A 20,215-nucleotide genomic window follows, 5' to 3' on the forward strand; every position below is an offset into this window, starting at 1 on the left:
TGTTAGTATCAGGCATTTTGACTGTTGTTCCAGGCGTTTTGACAGTTGTTCCAACAGAAGAGGTGGTTTTAAAACTTGTAGCAGGAGAAGCAGTGGTAGTGAGGATGGTATTGTTAGTATCAGGCATTTTGACAGTTGTTCCAGGCGTTTTGACAGTTGTTCCAACAGAAGGGGTGGTTTGGAAACTTTTAGCGGGAGAAGCAGTGGTCGTAAGGATTGTATTGTTAATACCAGGGGTTTTGACAGTTGTTTCAACAGAAGAAGTGGTTTTGAAACTTGTAGTGGTAGGAGCAGTGGTGGTCAGAATGCTATTGTTAGTACCAGGCATTGTGACAGTTGTTCCAACAGAAGAGGCGGCTTTAAAACTTGTAGCAGGAAAAGTAGTGGTGGTGAGAATGGTATTGTTAGTACTAGGCGTTTTGACAGTTGTTCCAACAAAAGGGGTGGTTTGGAAACTTGTAGCGGGAGAAGCAGTGGTGTTAAGGATGGCATTGGTAATGGCAGATGTGTTCATTTTTGTCATTGCAGTTAAATTGGTAACAATGGCTATGATAGTTGTTGTTTCAGTATGAGGAGCGATTGTACTGATATTTGCAGTATAATTATTACTGCTGGTTTTAATGATGTCAAGATTCAGCATATCTAATTCAGACTGGCTCTGTTGTAAAACCCAAGAATGAACTGCTGGAGAGTTCACAAACAGCTTTAAGTCAGCCACATTTACCCCCATTAGGGCTTTGACGGTGGTCACATTGAGAGCCTAACACACACATGCAAACAGAAAGAGAGGGAGAGAGAGAGAGAGAGTTCTCTGTATTAGTTTATATCTAGTTATTTTCCTCAAAATATAAATTTATTTATCCACATATATTCTTCATATCTACATGTATGTTTTTTTTTCATACCATAACAACAGCAGGAATCAGACTAGAGAACACAGTTATATCCATGCTGATGTTATAAGTTGAAAGGGTTTGTATGTCTTCCAGAGGAGCTCCACCTAAACACATACCAGTAACAATTCATATTATTTTTACTGTAAGACAAATACTAATAACACCAGCAAGACACAAAAATATACGGCAAATTTAAAAGTATTTTGTTTGTATGCCACATTTATCTCAAGGTTTGATGTGTTGTATGTTTAAAGATGCTTACAAATGCAGATTTATGTGCTGCATCACTACCTAATAATAATTTGACTGTATGATTGCATGTGCTTCCTGTGACATAACTTCCTGTTTTCGTATTGTTACCGCAAAAGTTCCTCGTTTGTTTATATCAGCGTTTAAATTATACTGCCTTTTCCATTTATACTAAATAACAATAATAACTAGTTTAAAGGTCTAATATTACTGGACCTTTGCCTTTTCTATTTTTTAGGGAATGCGCATATCTCTTCATCTAAGAACAACAAGCAGACCCATCCCCAAATGATCAAAACTCAGACTCTGGTACATTATCATGTGTAATATTTAGCTTGTTCAGTTTGTAGAGTGCAGGATGTTTAGACATTATTCCCTGCGAGTGGGTGACGACTCGGCGGCATACTCGTTCAGCCAAAGCTAACGCTAAGGCTAGCCCACTGGAGCACACACGTATCCAACAGGTTTGCTCTCCTCAGTGATGCACCTGCTGAGAAACCTGAAAGAGCTCTGGTTATAGGAGACTCTATACTGAGGCATGTAAAATTAGCCAGGCCTTCAGAGGCGCCAACCCCTTTAGGGGTTAAGTGTATCCCGGGAGCCAGAGCATCGGACATAGCAAGTAATCCTAAGGCTCTAGGACAGCACAGGTTCTCTAAGGTACTTGTACATGCTGGAGCTAACGATATACGCCTTCGTCAGTCAGAGGTTAGCAAGGGTAACTTTACAAAGGTGTTTAAATTAGAGAAGGTGATGTCCGATGAAGTAATATGCTCTGGCCCCATCCTAATAAGACGTTATGGTCGCTGAACCGCTGCATGTCCAGGTGGTACTCCCAAAATAATGTGGGCTTCATAGACAATTAAGGGCAAAGCTGGCCTGTTAGGCCTGTGTCCATCCCACTCGGGAAGGTGCTGCTATCATTTCTTGTAGTATAGCTCATAGTTTTAGAACTATAGTCTGCTAGCTGCATAGCTTCATCATTCAGGGTTCACTATATTGAGACTGTGTCTGTTTCCCGAGCTAAACAAAAATTTTGCAAAACACAGAAAGTCTGTTTTAGTAATTTAATTAATATAGAGACCAAAAATTAAAAAAACACTGAATACATAGCCAGCACCTCTGATCTGAGGTCTGTTAAATATTAGATCTCTCGCATCTAAAGCAGTTATTGTTAATAAAATTATCATGGATCAGGAGTTTGATATATCATGTTTAACAGAAACCTGGATTAAACAGGACGAGTATGTAGCTCTAAATCAAGCTAGTCCTCCTGGATACAGCTACATACACCAGCCTCGGTTAACTGGTAGAGGAGGAGGCGTCGCAGTTATTATACAAAAATACAGACACAAATTTGCATGTGAAGTTCTCTATAGTAACAAACTATTTTATATATTTCAATATTTGTAGCTACAAATATGAAGTCTGCTCAGTCGATCCCACTAACCATTATTTACAGACCTCAAGGGCCGTACTCTGAATTTCTCAGTAAATTTGCAGATTTCCTCTCAAACCTAGTCGTTTCTGTAGACAAAGTGTTAATTGCTGGATATTTTAAGATATATTTTAAGAATCCAGAAGACCCTCTGAGAACAGCATTTATGTCCATACTGGACTCGGTAGGAGTAAATCAGTGTGTAGTAGGACCCACTCATAAAGCAGGTCACACTTTAAAATTTAATAATATTATTCGGATTAAGTAAAAGAAATTTATTCACAATTCCACTATCTGAAGTTATCTCAGATCACTATCTTGTCTCAATTCAAGTGTGTCACAGTAATAATGTACGCACAGCGCCGCGCTACCGTATGAAACGTACATTTACATTAACTACCAAACAGAGTTTTATCAGTAATCTCCCAGAGTTCCCAACTTCGATTAGATCACCGTCTGACCCCACAGAACTCGATCAGGCGACTGTATATTTAAAGTCGACAATTTGCTCATAAAAATTAGGCAAAAAAACAGGCTTTGAAACCAGACAATTTAAGTGATACAGATGTTAAACTAGCCATGTCAGATCAGAACCTAGAATACTTTACTTCCTTTAAAGAGAATAAACTAATTTCACTCATCTCTTCTGCAAACTCATCAACCTGTATATTAGATCCTGTACCGACACATTTTCTTAAACAGATAGTACCAGCAATAACAGAACCCCTGTTGAGAATAATTAATTCTTCACTCAGCAGTGGGTATGTTCTCAAATCCTTTAAATTAGCTGTTAGTAAATTGATAATTAAAAAACCTGACCTTTACCCTTGTCCAGCTGTCCAGATATCAAACCCCCCCTAGTCGCTTAGCAGCTAAGTTCATATCTACATAGAAATGGCATACATGAACTGTATCAGTCAGGATTTAGGCCTCATCACAGCACAGAGACAGCACTCGTTAAAGTAGTAAATGACCTCCTATTGGCCTTTGATCAGGTCACGTCACTATACTTGTGTTACTTGACCTCAGTGCAGCTTTTGACACTATTAATCATAGTATTCTCCTTCACAGATTAGAAAATGTAGTAGGAATTAAGGGAACAACCCTGCAGTGGCTAACTCGACTCGACTGGACTTGACTGTTCGATAGTTCAGGACTGGAACTTTATACAAGTCTACCTGAGTTTTCAATAACTAACTGGACTCCATATTACCATCATAATAAGTGTATGTGTACATAATGAATTGCCTTGTGAGGATGAATCATATGTGTGAATGAGTTGCTGAAAAATTGGGCATGCATTTACCCAGGTAAGGTGTTATAAAATTGTAGAATGTCAGGGTATTGCTGTGTTCATTGCTGAATGAAGAGTTGGCGATGATGTACAGAACAGATTTTTGTTCAATAGAACATGACGACAGATCTGGAGACAGGACCTTCCTGCATAATGAAAAAATCTAGGTGAGAACTACTGTACTCATTTTATTCTTAAATTTCTTTCATTTGTTCATCAATGTTTATGGAAGGGTGTGCCTACGAGGGTGTACTTACTTTAGGCTCTCAGCAGTGATGGTTTGCAGTACACTGACGTTTAAAGTACAGATGTTGGAACCGATTGCGTTTATTTCCGCACTTTCCAGATAGTGATCCTCCGTGCTCAAATACCTCATAATCAGTGCTTGACTCTACAAAACACACAAACATTATTCTTGTAGCAAGCACATCAGGGTCTGAGCACTGAAAATGAGGACCTGTAGGATCACAGATCCTCTCTCTCTCTCTCTCTCTCTCTCTCTCACACACACACACACACACACACACTTTACCATGTGTGGGTCCCAGGGTCCATTGTTTGGGTCCATTAAAGAGTAGAGTGTGTCAATCATGTTAATGTTCCACTTGCTGATGTCATCTGTAGTGGCCACACGAGAAGTGGAGCCAAGAAGCTGCAGCACACCATCATCAAGGCCTGATGGGTAAATCTACATATGGACACAAAATCAGCAATTAACACACACTATCCAAATTGGGGAAATGCAACATACACGCAAAGACAAAATTTCAACTCTCAATGCAAAACAACCCAGTTTTGGCAGAAGTACACTTGGACAACAAACAAGCTCCCAATATCACATTTAACCCAACTCTGTCAGGAAGGTCAGAATCCTATAACTGAAATGACACAAACAATCTCTTGTTTCCTGTAGTGTGAAAGACTCCAGCATTCAGTGCTGCTGACCTGGTTTAACTTTTTCAGAATGACAGTCTGGAGGCTGATGTCCACCACTTTCTCAGTGATGGCTGCCAGGTTGTACTGCAGGACGGAGATGTCCAGATACAGATCAAACTGGGTGGAATTAAAGCCGAAAGGGAACGACGGATCTGAAATCGTCACCGCTGAGATGTCGCTCACTGTTACACACAGAACAGGAAGTCAGTCACGGACGGAGAGAATCTGAAACTATATCTCTCTATCTCAGTGTGCTTTACACTGTGAATACTGTTACCTGTTGCATCTTCTGAGTTGCATTTCGTAAAGAATGTCCTTAGGATCTTGATCGGGATCTTCTGCTCTCTCAGGACTGACAGGATCTCCCTCTTTACATTCTGCAACAATAAGCACAGACAGTAGGGTAAATGAGTAAAACTTATCTAACATTCCATAAACAAATGAAGCATTTTTCACCAAATGAAAACTGAACATGTTTACATACAAAGCTAAGTTTGTCGCAGAGGTCTGATGTGAAGTAGACAGCCAGGATGCCAAGTTGATGCACTGTCTGCTTGTTCCACGTTGACGGATTGCTGATTAAAATATCAATGTTTGCGAGATCTTATTCATGTACAGTATAATACAAAAATGATTCATTTGAAAAATGTATTGTAACGAAGGTTCAGAAAAGATGTTTTCTTCTAGCTCTGTCTTACCCATAAGCAGTGTTTCCACTGAGGAGCAGTGACAGTACAGCAGTTATCTGGGAGTCAGATAGATCTCCACAGTTCTTTAGGTTCTCCAAAATGAGAGGGTCAGAGTTCTGGATGTAGGAGGCGTCCAGTGTGCAAGCCATATTCCCCAGCATCGCCACCTGATCCCTGGTCAGACTCACACCAGATATATCCTACAGTTTCACAAACCATAAGGGAAAGATAGATTATAATGGTGGAAGCCAAAAGAAGAAGACTGTTGTGTAAAATTCAGAGATGATGTGAGACAGATGCCTCAAGGTTGGACAAACAGGAATAAGAAGTAAGCTAGAATTTCTACTGATTGGCCAGATGAACTGAGCTCTGCAAAAAAAAAATTGAGGAAGTAAAAACGAGAGTGTGTTGGATGCCCCAGAGAGAGAAGGGTGGATGAAGCGGGGTTGGAAATTCAGGGCATTAGTAATGATGAAGTGAGAACAGCTGGAAATAGGATGGAGAATGGAAAGTTGTTGTTAATTGTTGGCTGATCCAGGTGACATACCAGTGAAGCATGGATATGTTAAGGAGAGATGGCAGTGGAGTTCCTATCCAGTTTGTCTTCTTGACATAACAATAATGTGTTAATATTGAGTGTGTTGGTCTATGAACATGTTACTGTGTATCTTTTACCAGGCAGTCCTTTGCAGCGTTGAACAGGATGGTCTGTTTGTCAAGGACAGAGGAAAGAATGGAAAAATCTGCACGGCCCAGGGCAGTGAAATATGACTGGCAGTTCTCCTTCTGTATATTCTCATAGCTACAAAACAAAGACACGCATTAGAGAGAAGATATGACCATATTCTCTGATGCTTGAAATGTTTACGTTTGAATGCAGGGGAAGTGTGCGTTTTGGTGCACAAAGGAGTAATCAAAAGAAGTAAATCTGTCTTCTTCCCTTATACAGTACGTTATTCAATATATACAGTACGCATTAACGACCTGCTACATGTGTATGTGACTGTCTTACATACCTGTAGTACAGAAGCAAATCAGAGGGGACATCAGTAAAGCTAAAAGATGGATCATCTTTTACAAAGTTGTACATGCAGACCAGCTGAAACACAGAACACAACGAGTTTGTGCGGGATCTCATGTAGCCTCGAAGGTTTAAGTCTCAACTTATTGCGCTGTTCCAGACCATGTGCAGAATGTAAACAAATACAGTGTATGAGTGTATGTACCTGAGCCTCTTTCAGGAGGACCTTGTCTCTGCCTGCACGTGGTCTACAGGCTCTCACTAGGTCTTGGGTTTTCTGCAGTGGAAGAGTCTGGACTGTGCTACAGGAGAACCCTTGTAGTACTGATACTGACAGACTGTGGGGGGAACACACATATGCACACACAGATATACACACACTGATGAAGGAAAACACATTTTACTGCGCTGCATCAGAAACTTGCAGTAAGCAATATCTGCCTTGCTCACCCAATGGTATTTAACCATGTGATTTAAGTGAGAAAATCTTTGTGTGTGTGTGTGTGTGTGTGATTGTAACTTACTCTTCTGGATTATCACTGGCACTGGCCACTGCACCAAACAACATCACAGCCTGGAGAAAAATAATCAAAGAAAGATCTCTACCGATGTGTACCGATACTCCGACATCCAAACTAGACAGGACTTCGGATATGTGTAAGAGCTGTGATCACAGTCATACTGTGTTACTCTATAGGGATTGACATGTCTCCAGTAATGTGGGTCTGTTCAGTTACCTGTTCATGGCTCCAGCTCTGGGTGTTGATGAGTGAAACGTCTTCAGAGCTCAGAGATGTCAGTAGAACAAGTGGGATATACATCACCAGTCCCCCTGGAACATTCGCTATCGCTTCAGTTTGGTCTACAGAGATTATCTGGAAGACAGTGTCGAAGACCTTTAAATTTTTTTTCAATATTTCAGTTTCTTTACATTTTTTTCAGTCTTGTCTAAAACTACATTTGCTGGAAATTTAATTAATCTTTAATATTGTCGGCATTTTCTGATAGTCTCCCCAGACTGTTTAAGTTCTACATGATTCCCCATCTCTCTGCAGTTTGGACAGGACTTCAAGATGTCTGTAAAACATCCATGGTGAATAGGAAAAGAGAAAGAGCGCATACCTTCTGGACGAATGTCTCTTGCAGAACAGTTGGAGCTGATAGAATGTTATTGATGAATGTTGGATTCTGGGATAGAGACACAATCTCAGAATATGGGATGTTGGAGATGGTTGCAGAAGGAACACCACTGATGAGTGTTCCCAGGGACACCAGAGAGGAGGCACTGCTGACCTGTGAGGCAAACCAAAAACAAAAACAGAGCCTTACTTTTTTGTTTTTTAAATGCAATAAGGGAGGAGATGGTAAATGTTTGAACAGCAAGAGAATTGTGTTATGTACAGGTGGAAATCGCTGTAAATATACATGGTCTTGCTTTCAGTAACGTAGATCGACATTGCTGCCAGGTGTGCAGTGTACACTTACATTAAAGCCTGCATTAATGATGCTCTGGATGAGGGCGTTCACTTGGCCCTGGTCCCAGCCACTGATGTTACTGAGTGTGGATAGAGAGCTGATTATAGCATTGGAGGGGGCGGAGCTTATCTGGCCCACAGTCAGGCCCACACACTGGCTGCCCAAAGATTGAATGGTGGACGCAGATATGTTGGGGACCTTTGCCACCAGCACAGCTGTGACCTGAAGGGAGAAGAGAATTATAGGTCAGTCACGCTACTACGGAATAATTGACTGGTGAACGGACAGGGTCTTATTGATTCATCACCTCTGGAGTAATTGCTGTGCAGTAGTTGTTGATGCTCCTCAGGATGGTCTGGACATCTGAATCTCCAAGATCATCAAACATGGACGATGGAGAATGACACAGCAGTCCAGCTGGCAATCTATGAGAACACAAACCAACTTTCATAAATGCCAGCACAGAGAAACAAGTCAAATAAGTAGCTTGGTGTGTAGTGTTGAGTGTAGTGTGTTACCTGAGTGGGCTGAAGTCAGGATTCTGGGTGTATAACTCTGTTGTGTAGTATTTGAGGACGATGGCTGATATTCCAGAGTTGTTGAACAGCTGAAGATTTTCTGAGTTCTCCAGCAACACACTTGTCTGAAGGACACAATACCAAACACACACAAAATGGGTGTGTGTTGTTTAATACAGTTTACAGATACCGTATATGAAGATGATCCGAAGCAATCACTTGTATAAATGTCTAAATGTCCAACATGAATACCTACAGATATCTAGGTATGGGTGTGTGAGGTTGTGTGTGTGTATGTTACCATGTTTCCTGATAGGAATGAATGCAGATCAGAGAGACTGATGAAAGTGATAAAGAATCCAATGTTGTCAGCAAACCATGCAGTGGAGTTCAGAAGAGGATCTGAGGAGTTAAAGCAGCGGGGCCTGCCATCTGCATCATACACATTCACATAGTTATGCTATAGTTATGAGGCCCACAAATATAAGAAATGAGTGTTCAGTACCATTCAGTACAGAGAGACAAAAGAGAGATTATTCTTATTCTAATTATGCTTACCATTGTTGGTCAGATATGCTCTTATAGAGCTGTACACATCAGCTGGAGCAAAATTAGTCGCAGAAAAGTTGTAGTTTTTTCCGAGGACAGACACCCTGATGAGACACACATGAACAGAGGTCACGTTAATACAGGTTTTACAAGAGTATTTTAGCCAACAGACAGAGGGAAGTGTTGATGCTGAGATCCTTATGTAATGCTACATCCAACAAAGACTTACAGTTTCCTGTATGATAGACAGGAGGCCTCACTGAGCTGGGTGGAGCTGATGAGTTGGAAGGTGAGGTAGGGAAGGTAGTTAACCAGTGTGACATCAAACCACTGTTCTACATCCGCTGGAGAAGAGGCCCTGAGAGCCTGAGGCCAGACACAGGCCAACGTGAGGCTGGCCAAAGCTGAGGACAAAACGGGTTCCTGTAGAGAGAAACATGGATTGCTCCATCAATCAGGTCAATCAAGAGTAAATAAAGGCAGGAAATCCACATGGACTAAAACGGGGATAAAATAACCCCTGGTATACCCTTTCTAGGTACTGATTGGTCATATTGTAGTTGTTGAGGAGCGTGCAGAGCTCAGCCCCATCAGTAACTGCATCTGGCCTGTTCAAGAACTCACTAAGTTCTTCCACAGAGATGGAGTCCAAAATCTTAAGGACACAGATCAGAGACAATGCACTCATTACATAGGGGGACTTGGGCAACTTACTGACAGCAACGTAAAACTTTTACTGAGCAATTAACCAATCGGACCGGTACGATAGATCAGAGATACCTCTGCCTGTCGATCAGCTGGGATCAGAGACAGGAAATCCTTCAGGTTAGGGAATCCAAAACTGCGGAAGAACTGGTTCAGGAACATGAAGAAGCTCCCACTGCTGTAATATCTCAGGCCTGCGAAGCAAAATATGCCACAAATAAAATAAATGCATGAATAAATAAATGTCTACAAAGACTTTAGACTGATAACACCAGACCAGTGAATGCATGACATTCAATTGCATCTCCTGATCACTGCCCGCACACAGAAATAGCCGAAGTCAGCAAATACACAAGCTGGAGCATGCATACTTAAAACAAACAAACAAACACACACACACACACACACACACACACACACACACACACACACACACACCTTGACTCGACTGGTACTGGAGATAGTCTAGTGTGTGATTGAAGACAGTGTTGGACTGTGTATTGGTGAGGTGACTGTACACATTATCAAGTCCTATCACTCTGTGAAAACAACAACAGAAAAATCATGATGAATTGCAAATAAAATAGATAGAATAGATCTGTGTGTGCATGTTGAGGAGGAGCTCACATCTCTCTGTAGGAGTCACCGCTGATGTTCATGGGGATGACTGACAGGGTGTTTGGACCAATCACAGGAAGAAAGAAGGAAAGGTAGGTCTGGAACCACAGGGCAAATTCTTCTGGGCTGAAACTTTGGAAGTCTGGTGCCAGATTCAAAAGTGTCACATTAAGGATGATTTCGGAAATTGCTGTAGAAATGCTCGAGTTCATCTGTAAACACACAGCAATATGGGTAAACAGCCTGAACACATGTGGACTTTAATAATTCTTGTGCACAAAATAAATGTGTGGCATCCAAAAGAAAATGTGTCCTGGATGTGGACTACAGAGATCCTCACTTGTTTTGAAGTCTGGTTGAAGGCTGTGAAGAAGCTGCCAAGTTGGATTAGATCTAAAGATGCCACCATATTGCTGAACACCTCTCTAAACACAGACTCATTTCCCAACACTCCTGAATCTGGCTGCAAGATGAACTGTGCCTTCTGCTCACTGGACAGCAAGCCTAATACTGCCACCTGCAGGACAAAATATGCATGTCACACATTCTGTTCACACCAGGTCAAGTCAAGTCAAGTCAAGTCGGCTTTATTGTCACTTCAACCATATAAAGTTAGTACACAGTGAAACGAAACAACATTGGTCCAGGACCAAGGTCCTACATTCAACATAAATTTACAACATAAATTAACAGGAAAACTAACTAGCTAACTAAGAGACCTATTTAGCTGACTAGCTGGGAACTATCTAAGTTTTTACAAAGAAGAGACAACATAAAGTGCACGTGCAAATGTGCAAACAAGAGCGACAAAGTGCCAGTGCGACAAACATGACATTACAATACTCTGTGGTGTTGAGGTAATGAGTTGAGGTAGTGCGAGGAGAAACGGTAAAAAGTAAACGTTCCGTAAGTAGCAGCAAGGAATAAAATAGTTAGTGCAAAAAAGATCAAGTAATGAATATTGTGCAAAAGCACATTTACAAGTTGGTTTGTACAATAGTTTGGTAGTGGAGATCAATCCGTTTGCGGTTGTGTTGATTAATCAGTCCAGTCCCAATGTTTTGAGGTAGCTGAGTTGATCTGAGGCGGACGTACAGTCTGGACGTGTGTACCCGAATGCTTCGGTAACTTTCTCCCCGATGGCAGGAGTGTGAAGGATGAAAACAAACATGGAAAGCAAAGGGACAGTGATGCAGCGATTCTCCCAAACAAAATCCAGAGACCATCTTTTACTACTATACTCAACTGCTTATCAGTCAGGATTTAGGCCTCATCACAGCATAGAAGCAGCACTCGTTAAAGTAGTAAATGACCTCCTATTGGCCTCTGATCAGGGTTGTGTAACTATGCTTGTTTTACTCGACCTCAGTGCAGCGTTTGACACCATTGATCATGGGATTCTTCTTCACAGATTGGAAAATGTAGTAGGAATTAAGAGTACAGCCCTCTCCTGGCTCAGATCCTATTTGACCAATTGTTATCAGTATGTAAACTTAAATGGTGATTATTCTGCATGCTCTCAAGTGGAATTTGATGTTCCACAAGGTTCGGTTTTAGGCCCACTGCTTTTTTCCCTATACATGCTTCCTCTTGGCAACATAATCCGTAAACATGGTATTAGTTTTCATTGTTAGGCTGACGACACACAGTTATATGTCTCAGCAAAACCAGATGAGAAAAATCAGCTTACTAAATTTGTGCAATGTGTGCTCAGGACATAAGAGATTGGATGCTAATTAATGTCTTTCTGCTTAATCCTGATAAGACAGAAGTTCTAGTCACAGGACCGCATTCAGCTAGAATGATTGTTTCCTTTACATCTCAGGGAGCCCTCATGTCTGTGTTTCCTTCTGGCTCTCCCTTTTAGTTATCCTGTTATAGTTAGTCCTGCCGGAGTCTCTGCTTGCACTCTACACTAAATATACAATCGAATTATACATTATGTGACTGCGACCATACCTAACTGTTATCTCTCCTCTTCTGCTCTCCCCTCTTTTGTTCTCCCCCCCCTCTCTCTCTTCTCTCTCTCCCCCTCTCTCTCCCATTTCTCTCTCTGTTAAGCTACACATGTCGTTCCTGAGCTGCCAGTGTTCCAGACTCCCTCTGCCCTTCGGACCTGTCTGACCCATCCTGGTGCCCCACTTCTGGTTGGAGATCTCGTCGCATGGATGCCCTGTGTGTCTCTTTGGAAAGCGTCCGGTGTCTGGGGATGGTTTCACTCTACCATAAAGACGGTTCTGGTCTCAACTGCTGTTGACAGCTGTTTCTCTGAGGACTTGACTTGGCTGCGGTTGCTCGATAGTTCAAGATTGCAATTGTCTCTAATAACTACCTGGACTCCATATTTACATCAATTAACATCAACTGTTATAGCTGAACTGCCTGCCATCTAACACAATGTATAAATGCAGATCACTTCCTGCTTTCTGTTTCACCCAAATGAGGATGGGTTCCCTGTTGAGTCTGGTTCCTCTCAAGGTTTCTTCCTTTTACCAACCTTAGGGAGATTGTTCCTTGCCACTGTCGCCCACGGCTTGCTTACCAGGGACAATCTGCTCATCTTGATTCATGCACACTTACATTCCATACAGAATTTAATAATTCCTTTGATTGTGTCAAGCTGCTTTGCGACAATGACAATTGTTGAAAGTGCTATACAAATAAAATTGATTTGAATTGAATTGAACTGCGACCTCAAGAGAAACGAGCAGTTACTGCAACTGTGATGTTACTCACGCTGGAGAAATTCGCGTTCAGAATTCTGAGATCCTCCAAGGAGGCATAAACGGAGAAAATCCTCAGGTTATTTTTAAGCCAGTCATTGCTGCCAGAAGTGTCGGAAACACAGCCAGGATCTAAAATGATCAGAGACCATTAGATACATTCATCAAAACATTCCTTAATGGCTCTTGGGACATTTTCTTTAGGTAGTCAATTATCTTAATTTATCCATGGTTGGGACTGTCACCTTTCTTTTTAAGGGCACTTTAAAGTAGCCTACGTACCTGGCAGGTCAACTCTTGACAGAAAGGGAAAGATCAAGGTAGTGAAGACTGAATGCTTCTGATCCTCATTCATGAAAGGTTCTAGACTACTGAGAGCTTCCACCCTAGTTTTTAGGAAAACAAAACAGGTTTTGTCATGAATTACTTCATATTCATGGCCTAAAGTACACATGTGGCAGTCTGAAATTCCCCTGTCCATCCTTACACAACTTGGTAGCTCTTGCAGTTGAAGTTCTTGGAACTGAGGCTGGAGAGAAAGTGTGTGGACACTGATGACAAAAATGGTCTTAGCCTGACCTGGAACCACTTGCTGATAAATGTGACATTCATCAGCTGTTCTGTGTTGAAGTTACTGATTATCACCTCCCCGATGGCATCAAGTATATTTGGGTCAGACTGAATGCTGCTGATGTTCTACAGGGAAGAGAATAAACTTCAGTGCACTGTTTGACACAAATGTACATTTTGACCACAGCACCGATAACATGGTCATACCATGATGGAAAACCTGTCCAATGCTTCATCCAAAGGTCCAGCAAAATTCTGGAAGAAACGTCTCCAAGCTTCTTTGGAGTAGATCACGCTGCTTGATAGTTCACATGTGAGCAGTGTGGCCAGATCATCAGAGGTTAGAACAACAGCCTTGAAAGAAAGGAAACAGAAAATTTCTTTTGTACACAACAGGACTGAGCGTGAGCAGAGGTGATTTCTATTGTTAGAGAACTCACTGATGAGCAGGCATAGTCAGGAATGCTGAAATTGCACAGCACTGCAGAAACATTTCCGGATGCAATCTCGCCATGAAGTTGTTGACTGGGTGGAGAAAAAGAATTATAGTACATACCTACTGTACTTAAACATTTTCTACAAAGTTTATTCTTTTTCACTTGATACTGTAAAACTGCCCACCTGTCTACACCAAAACAAGGGTTGTGGTTGATGATGCCAAGATTCAGTGTATTCAGATCAGACTGGTTCTGTTGTGACACCCAGGACTGAACCACTGATGAGTTCTCAAACAGCTGCAGTTCCGCAATGTTTACCCCCATTAGACCCCTTACTGTGCTCACATTCAGCATCTGGCACACACAAAAACAGTTCATCATCAAGTTACTCCACAGTCTTTCTTTATACAGTGATATCTTAGCATACGAACACCCCGCCTCATGTATTTTCGCCCTAAGAACTAAACATTTTGCAGGAAATTTGCCTCGGCACAACAAGCATTTTCGGCATAAAAGAGACCGAACCGAGCCGAACCGAGCTGAATCGGGGGCCTGCTACATTGTGCGCACTTCAGAGAGCCGTTCCAAACTTGTTTGCATCAGTGGAAAACCAAGCGAAGCAAGTTCACACATTTTTTTTTTGTTGGTTTATTGTAGGGCTGCAACAACTAATCGATAAAATCGATAATTATCGATAATGAAATTCGTTGTCAACGAATGCCGTTATCGATTAGTTGGGCTGCTTACGTCACTGAGGCGCGTGACCACAAGAAGCACAGATACACAGCCGCTCGCGCAATGGAGGTTACAGAAGCGTCTGCAGGAAAAAGCGCGCGCCCCGTGTCCTCCAAGGTATGGGAGCGATTTACATTAAACGCCTGTAAGAAGACGGTAACCTGCACGCTATGCAAGACAGAGCTTTCACGGCATGTCATGCACGAACCCTTAAAAAGAAAACATGTTGGTGTTACGGATGGCGAAACGTCAGCAGGGTCAGTAAAAACTATCTCATCGTGTAAAAGTTGCTAACTTCGGGACAGTCGCGCTCGATCTGTTGACGTGCTACTCGCTAGCATCACATTGCGCAATCACCTCATGAGCAATAGTGATTAGTTAAATGGCGCTACTTCGGATTAGTTTAATTTACACGTTGCAAATAACTGAATATTACATTTAGTGATTGTTGTGGTTTTCAGCGATGCAAATAACAGTATATTTGTGACTATTAGATTTTTGCATTTCTACAGTTTTTTTATAGTCCACTACAAAGTTAACTTGTAATTTACTGTGGTTTTACTTATGCATACATCATTTTATTATACAAAATTACATTATTTTAGCTGTTTATATCTTATCAATTGAATATATCAGTGTATTTTTTAAACTATATACACTCAACAAAAATATAAACGCAACACCTTTGTTTCTGCTCCGATTTTTCATGAGATGGACTTAAAGATCTAAAATTCATTCCAGTTACACAATATTACCATTTCTCTCCAACATTTCAGGGTGGCCTTTTATTGTGGGCAGTATAAGGTACACCTGTGCACTACTCATGATGTCAGATCAGCATCTTGATGTGGCACACCTGTGAGGTGGGATGGATTATCTCAGCAAAGCAGAAGCGCTCACTATCACACATTTAGACTGATTTGTGAACAATGTTTGAGAGAAATGGGAATATTGTGTATCTGGAATTAATTTTAGATCTTTAAGTCCATCTCATGAAAAATCGGAGCAGAAACAAAGGTGTTGCGTTTATATTCTTGTTGAGTATATATATACACTGTATATATTATATACTACATTTCATTTAAGGTTTAAAATGTCAAAATTAAAGATTATTAAACTCTTTATGTGGCTTTTGCATTTTTAAAAGTTTATTTTTATACATAAATAACACCCTGATTATTTTTTTTTAATAGTTATAAGCGAAATATCAAATTAAAGAAGCGGTTAGGTTTTATCCGATTAATCGATTAATCGAAAACATAATCGCCCAACTAATCGATTATCAAAATAATCGTTAGTTGCAGCCCTAGTTTATTGCATTTTTTGCAGGATTTAATAAATACATAGCACCACGCTCCCGAAGAATGTTAGCAGGAATGGCAGTAAGAAGAAAAGGGAACCACTTTCAGTTTTGTTTTTGAAGCAGCTGGTGCCAAAAGAAATTACAAAATTAAGATTAACTGAGATTTATTGTCTATTCATTTCATATTTGGTTTTATTTCAATGTCTTTTTTAAATTTTCTGCTTGTTTTTAGATGCAAAAATATGACCAAATTGGGAATATTGGTACATTTTTGGTGGCTGGAATGGATTATTTGCATTTCCGTTATTTGCAATGGAAAAATACTTAATTTTACCTTAAGAACTCGCCTCCAGAATGTATAAAATTTACAGTATATGCCAAGATACCTCTGTATAATAACTCAAACCTCTGTTCATTTTATGTTTTATACCTTGAGAACAGCAGGGTTTAGACTGATGAATGTGTTGATGTCCATGATGATATTCTGGGTAGAAAGAGCTTGTATATCCTCCAGAGGAGCTCCACCTACACACACATAGATAGAAAAAATTCTTAAAGAATCCAGTTCTTTGTGTGTGTGTGTGTGTGTGTGTGTGTGTGTGTGTGCATTCATGTGAATTCTTTAAATTCATTTCCAATACTGCTGTTTAAAAAAAAAAAAAACTAATTCATGTCTTTGCTTGTCTGTAATACTGTCTGTAATGTGGATGTGTGCTTTACCCAAGTAAGGTCTTATGAGTTGGTAGAATGTCAGGGTATTGCTGTGTTCATTGCTGAATGAAGAGTTGGCGATGATGTACAGAACAGATTTTTGTTCAATAGAACATGACGACAGATCTGGAGACAGGACCGTCCTGCATAATGAAAAAATCTAGGTGAGAACTACTGTACTCATTTTATTTTCAAATTTCTTTCATTTGTTCATCAATGTTTATGGAAGGGTGTGCCTACGAGGGTGTACTTACTTTAGGCTCTCAGCAGTGATGGTTTGCAGTACACTGACGTTTAAAGTACAGATGTTGGAACCGATTGCGTTAATTTCCGCACTTTCCAGATAGTGAGCCTCCGTGCTCAAATACCTCATAATCAGTGCTTGACTCTACAAAACACACAAACATTATTCTTGTAGCAAGCACATCAGTGTCTGAGCACTGAAAATGAGGATCTGTAGGATCACAGATCCTCTCTCTCTCTCACACACACACACACACACACACACACACACACACACACACTTTACCATGTGTGGGTCCCAGGGTCCATTGTTCGGGTCCATTAAAGAGTAGAGTGTGTCAATCATGTTAATGTTCCACTTGCTGATGTCATCTGTAGTGGCCACACGAGACGTGGAGCCCAAAAGCTGCAGCACACCATCATCAAGGCCTGATGGGTAAATCTACATATGGACACAAAATCAGCAATTAACACACACTATCCAAATTGGGGAAATGCAACATACACGCAAAGACAAAATTTCAACTCTCAATGCAAAAACAACCCAGTTTTGGCAGAAGTACACTTGGACAACAAACAAGCTCCCAATATCACATTTAACCCAACTCTGTCAGAAAGGTCAGAATCCTATAACTGAAATGACACAAACAATCTCTTGTTTCCTGTAGTGTGAAAGACTCCAGCATTCAGTGCTGCTGACCTGGTTTAACTTTTTCAGAATGACAGTCTGGAGGCTGATGTCCACCACTTTCTCAGTGATGGCTGCCAGGTTGTACTGCAGGACGGAGATGTCCAGATACAGATCAAACTGGGTGGAATTAAAGCCGAAAGGGAACGACGGATCTGAAATCGTCACCGCTGAGATGTCGCTCACTGTTACACACAGAACAGGAAGTCAGTCACGGACGGAGAGAATCTGAAACTATATCTCTCTATATCAGTGTGCTTTACACTGTGAATACTGTTACCTGTTGCATCTTCTGAGTTGCATTTCGTAAAGAATGTCCTTAGGATCTTGATCGGGATCTTCTGCTCTCTCAGGACTGACAGGATCTCCCTCTTTACATTCTGCAACAATAAGCACAGACAGTAGGGTAAATGAGTAAAACTTATCTAACATTCCATAAACAAATGAAGCATTTTTCACCAAATGAAAACTGAACATGTTTACATACAAAGCTAAGTTTGTCGCAGAGGTCTGATGTGAAGTAGACAGCCAGGATGCCAAGTTGATGCACTGTCTGCTCGTTCCACGTTGACGGATTGCTGATTAAAATATCAATGTTTGTGAGATCTTATTCATGTACAGTATAATACAAAAATGATTCATTTAAAAAATGTATTGTAACGAAGGTTCAGAAAAGTTGTTTTCTTCAAGCTCTGTCTTACCCATAAGCAGTGTTTCCACTGAGGAGCAGTGACAGTACAGCAGTTATCTGGGAGTCAGATAGATCTCCACAGTTCTTTAGGTTCTCCAAAATGAGAGGGTCAGAGTTCTGGATGTAGGAGGCGTCCAGTGTGCAAGCCATATTCCCCAGCATCGCCACCTGATCCCTGGTCAGACTCACACCAGATATATCCTACAGATTTACAAACCATAAGGGAAAGATAGATTATAATGGTGGAAGCCAAAAGAAGAAGACTGTTGTGTAAAATTCAGAGAAGACGTGAGACAGATGCCTCAGATGTGGAAGCGGTTCGACAAACAGGAATAAGAAGTAAGCTAGAATTTCTACTAATTGGCCAGATGAACTGAGCTCTGCAAAAAAAAAATTGAGGAAGTAAAAACGAGAGTGTGTTGGATGCCCCAGAGAGAGAAGGGTGGATGAAGCGGGGTTGGAAATTCAGGGCATTAGTAATGATGAAGTGAAAACAGCTGGAAATAGGATGGAGAATGGAAAGTTGTTGTTAATTGTTGGCTGATCCAGGTGACATACCAGTGAAGCATGGATATGTTAAGGAGAGATGGCAGTGGAGTTCCTATCCAGTTTGTCTTCTTTACATAACAATAATGTGTTAATATTGAGTGTGTTGGTCTATGAACATGTTACTGTGTATCTTTTACCAGGCAGTCCTTTGCAGCGTTGAACAGGATGGTCTGTTTGTCAAGGACAGAGGAAAGAATGGAAAAATCTGCACGGCCCAGGGCAGTGAAATATGACTGGCAGGTCTCCTTCTGTATATTCTCATAGCTACAAAACAAAGACACGCATTAGAGAGAAGATATGACCATATTCTGTGATGCTTGAAATGTTTACGTTTGAATGCAGGGGAAGTGTGCGTTTTGGTACACAGAGGAGTAATCAAAAGAAGTAAAGCTGTCTTCTTCCCTTATACAGTACGTTATTCAATATATACAGTACGCATCAACGACCTGCTACATGTGTATGTGACTGTCTTACATACCTGTAGTACAGAAGCAAATCAGAGGGGACATCAGTAAAGCTAAAAGATGGATCATCTTTTACAAAGTTGTACATGCAGACCAGCTGAAACACAGAACACAACGAGTTTGTGCGGGATCTCATGTAGCCTCGAAGGTTTAAGTCTCAACTTATTGCGCTGTTCCAGACCATGTGCAGAATGTAAACAAATACAGTGTATGAGTGTATGTACCTGAGCCTCTTCCAGGAGGACCTTGTCTCTGCCTGCACGTGGTCTACAGGCTCTCACTAGGTCTTGGGTTTTCTGCAGTGGAAGAGTCTGGACTGCGCTACAGGAGAACCCTTGTAGTACTGATACTGACAGACTGTGGGGGGAACACACATAGTCACACACAGATATACACAAACTGATGAAGGAAAACACATTTTACTGCGCTGCATCAGAAACTTGCAGTAAGCATTATCTCCCTTGCTCACCCAATGGTATTTAACCATGTGATTTAAGTGAAAAAACCTTTGTGTGTGTGTGTGTGTGTGTGTGTGTGTGTGTGTGTGTGTGTGTGTGATTGTAACTCACTCTTCTGGATTATCACTGGCACTGGCCACTGCACCAAACAACATCACAGCCTGGAGAAAAATAATCAAAGAAAGATCTCTACCGATGTGTACCGATACTCCGACATCCAAACTAGACAGGACTTCAGATATGTGTAAGAGCTG

At 41.0% G+C, this 20,215-nt stretch overlaps 1 protein-coding gene and 1 pseudogene across 1 annotated transcript; both read right to left on the reverse strand.

Annotated features, from left to right (window-relative positions):
* Positions 1-61: 61 nt before the first annotated feature.
* LOC128506925 (mesothelin-like protein) lies at positions 62-5,287 on the reverse strand (the record flags this gene model as incomplete). Its single annotated transcript, XM_053477546.1, has 8 exons — positions 5,270-5,287; positions 5,091-5,190; positions 4,823-4,995; positions 4,410-4,565; positions 4,135-4,268; positions 3,890-4,023; positions 906-1,000; positions 62-760 (listed from the first exon to the last, which is right to left on the reverse strand). Coding segments are annotated over exons 1-8 (1,509 nt in total), but the record flags the coding sequence as incomplete, so codon positions are not given.
* Positions 5,288-7,591: 2,304 nt separating this feature from the next.
* On the reverse strand, positions 7,592-20,178 carry LOC128506926 (uncharacterized; annotated as a pseudogene).
* Between the last annotated feature and the right edge of the window lie 37 nt (positions 20,179-20,215).

Source organism: Clarias gariepinus, chromosome 18, assembly GCF_024256425.1.
Source record: "Clarias gariepinus isolate MV-2021 ecotype Netherlands chromosome 18, CGAR_prim_01v2, whole genome shotgun sequence".
Taxonomy (NCBI): domain Eukaryota; kingdom Metazoa; phylum Chordata; class Actinopteri; order Siluriformes; family Clariidae; genus Clarias; species Clarias gariepinus.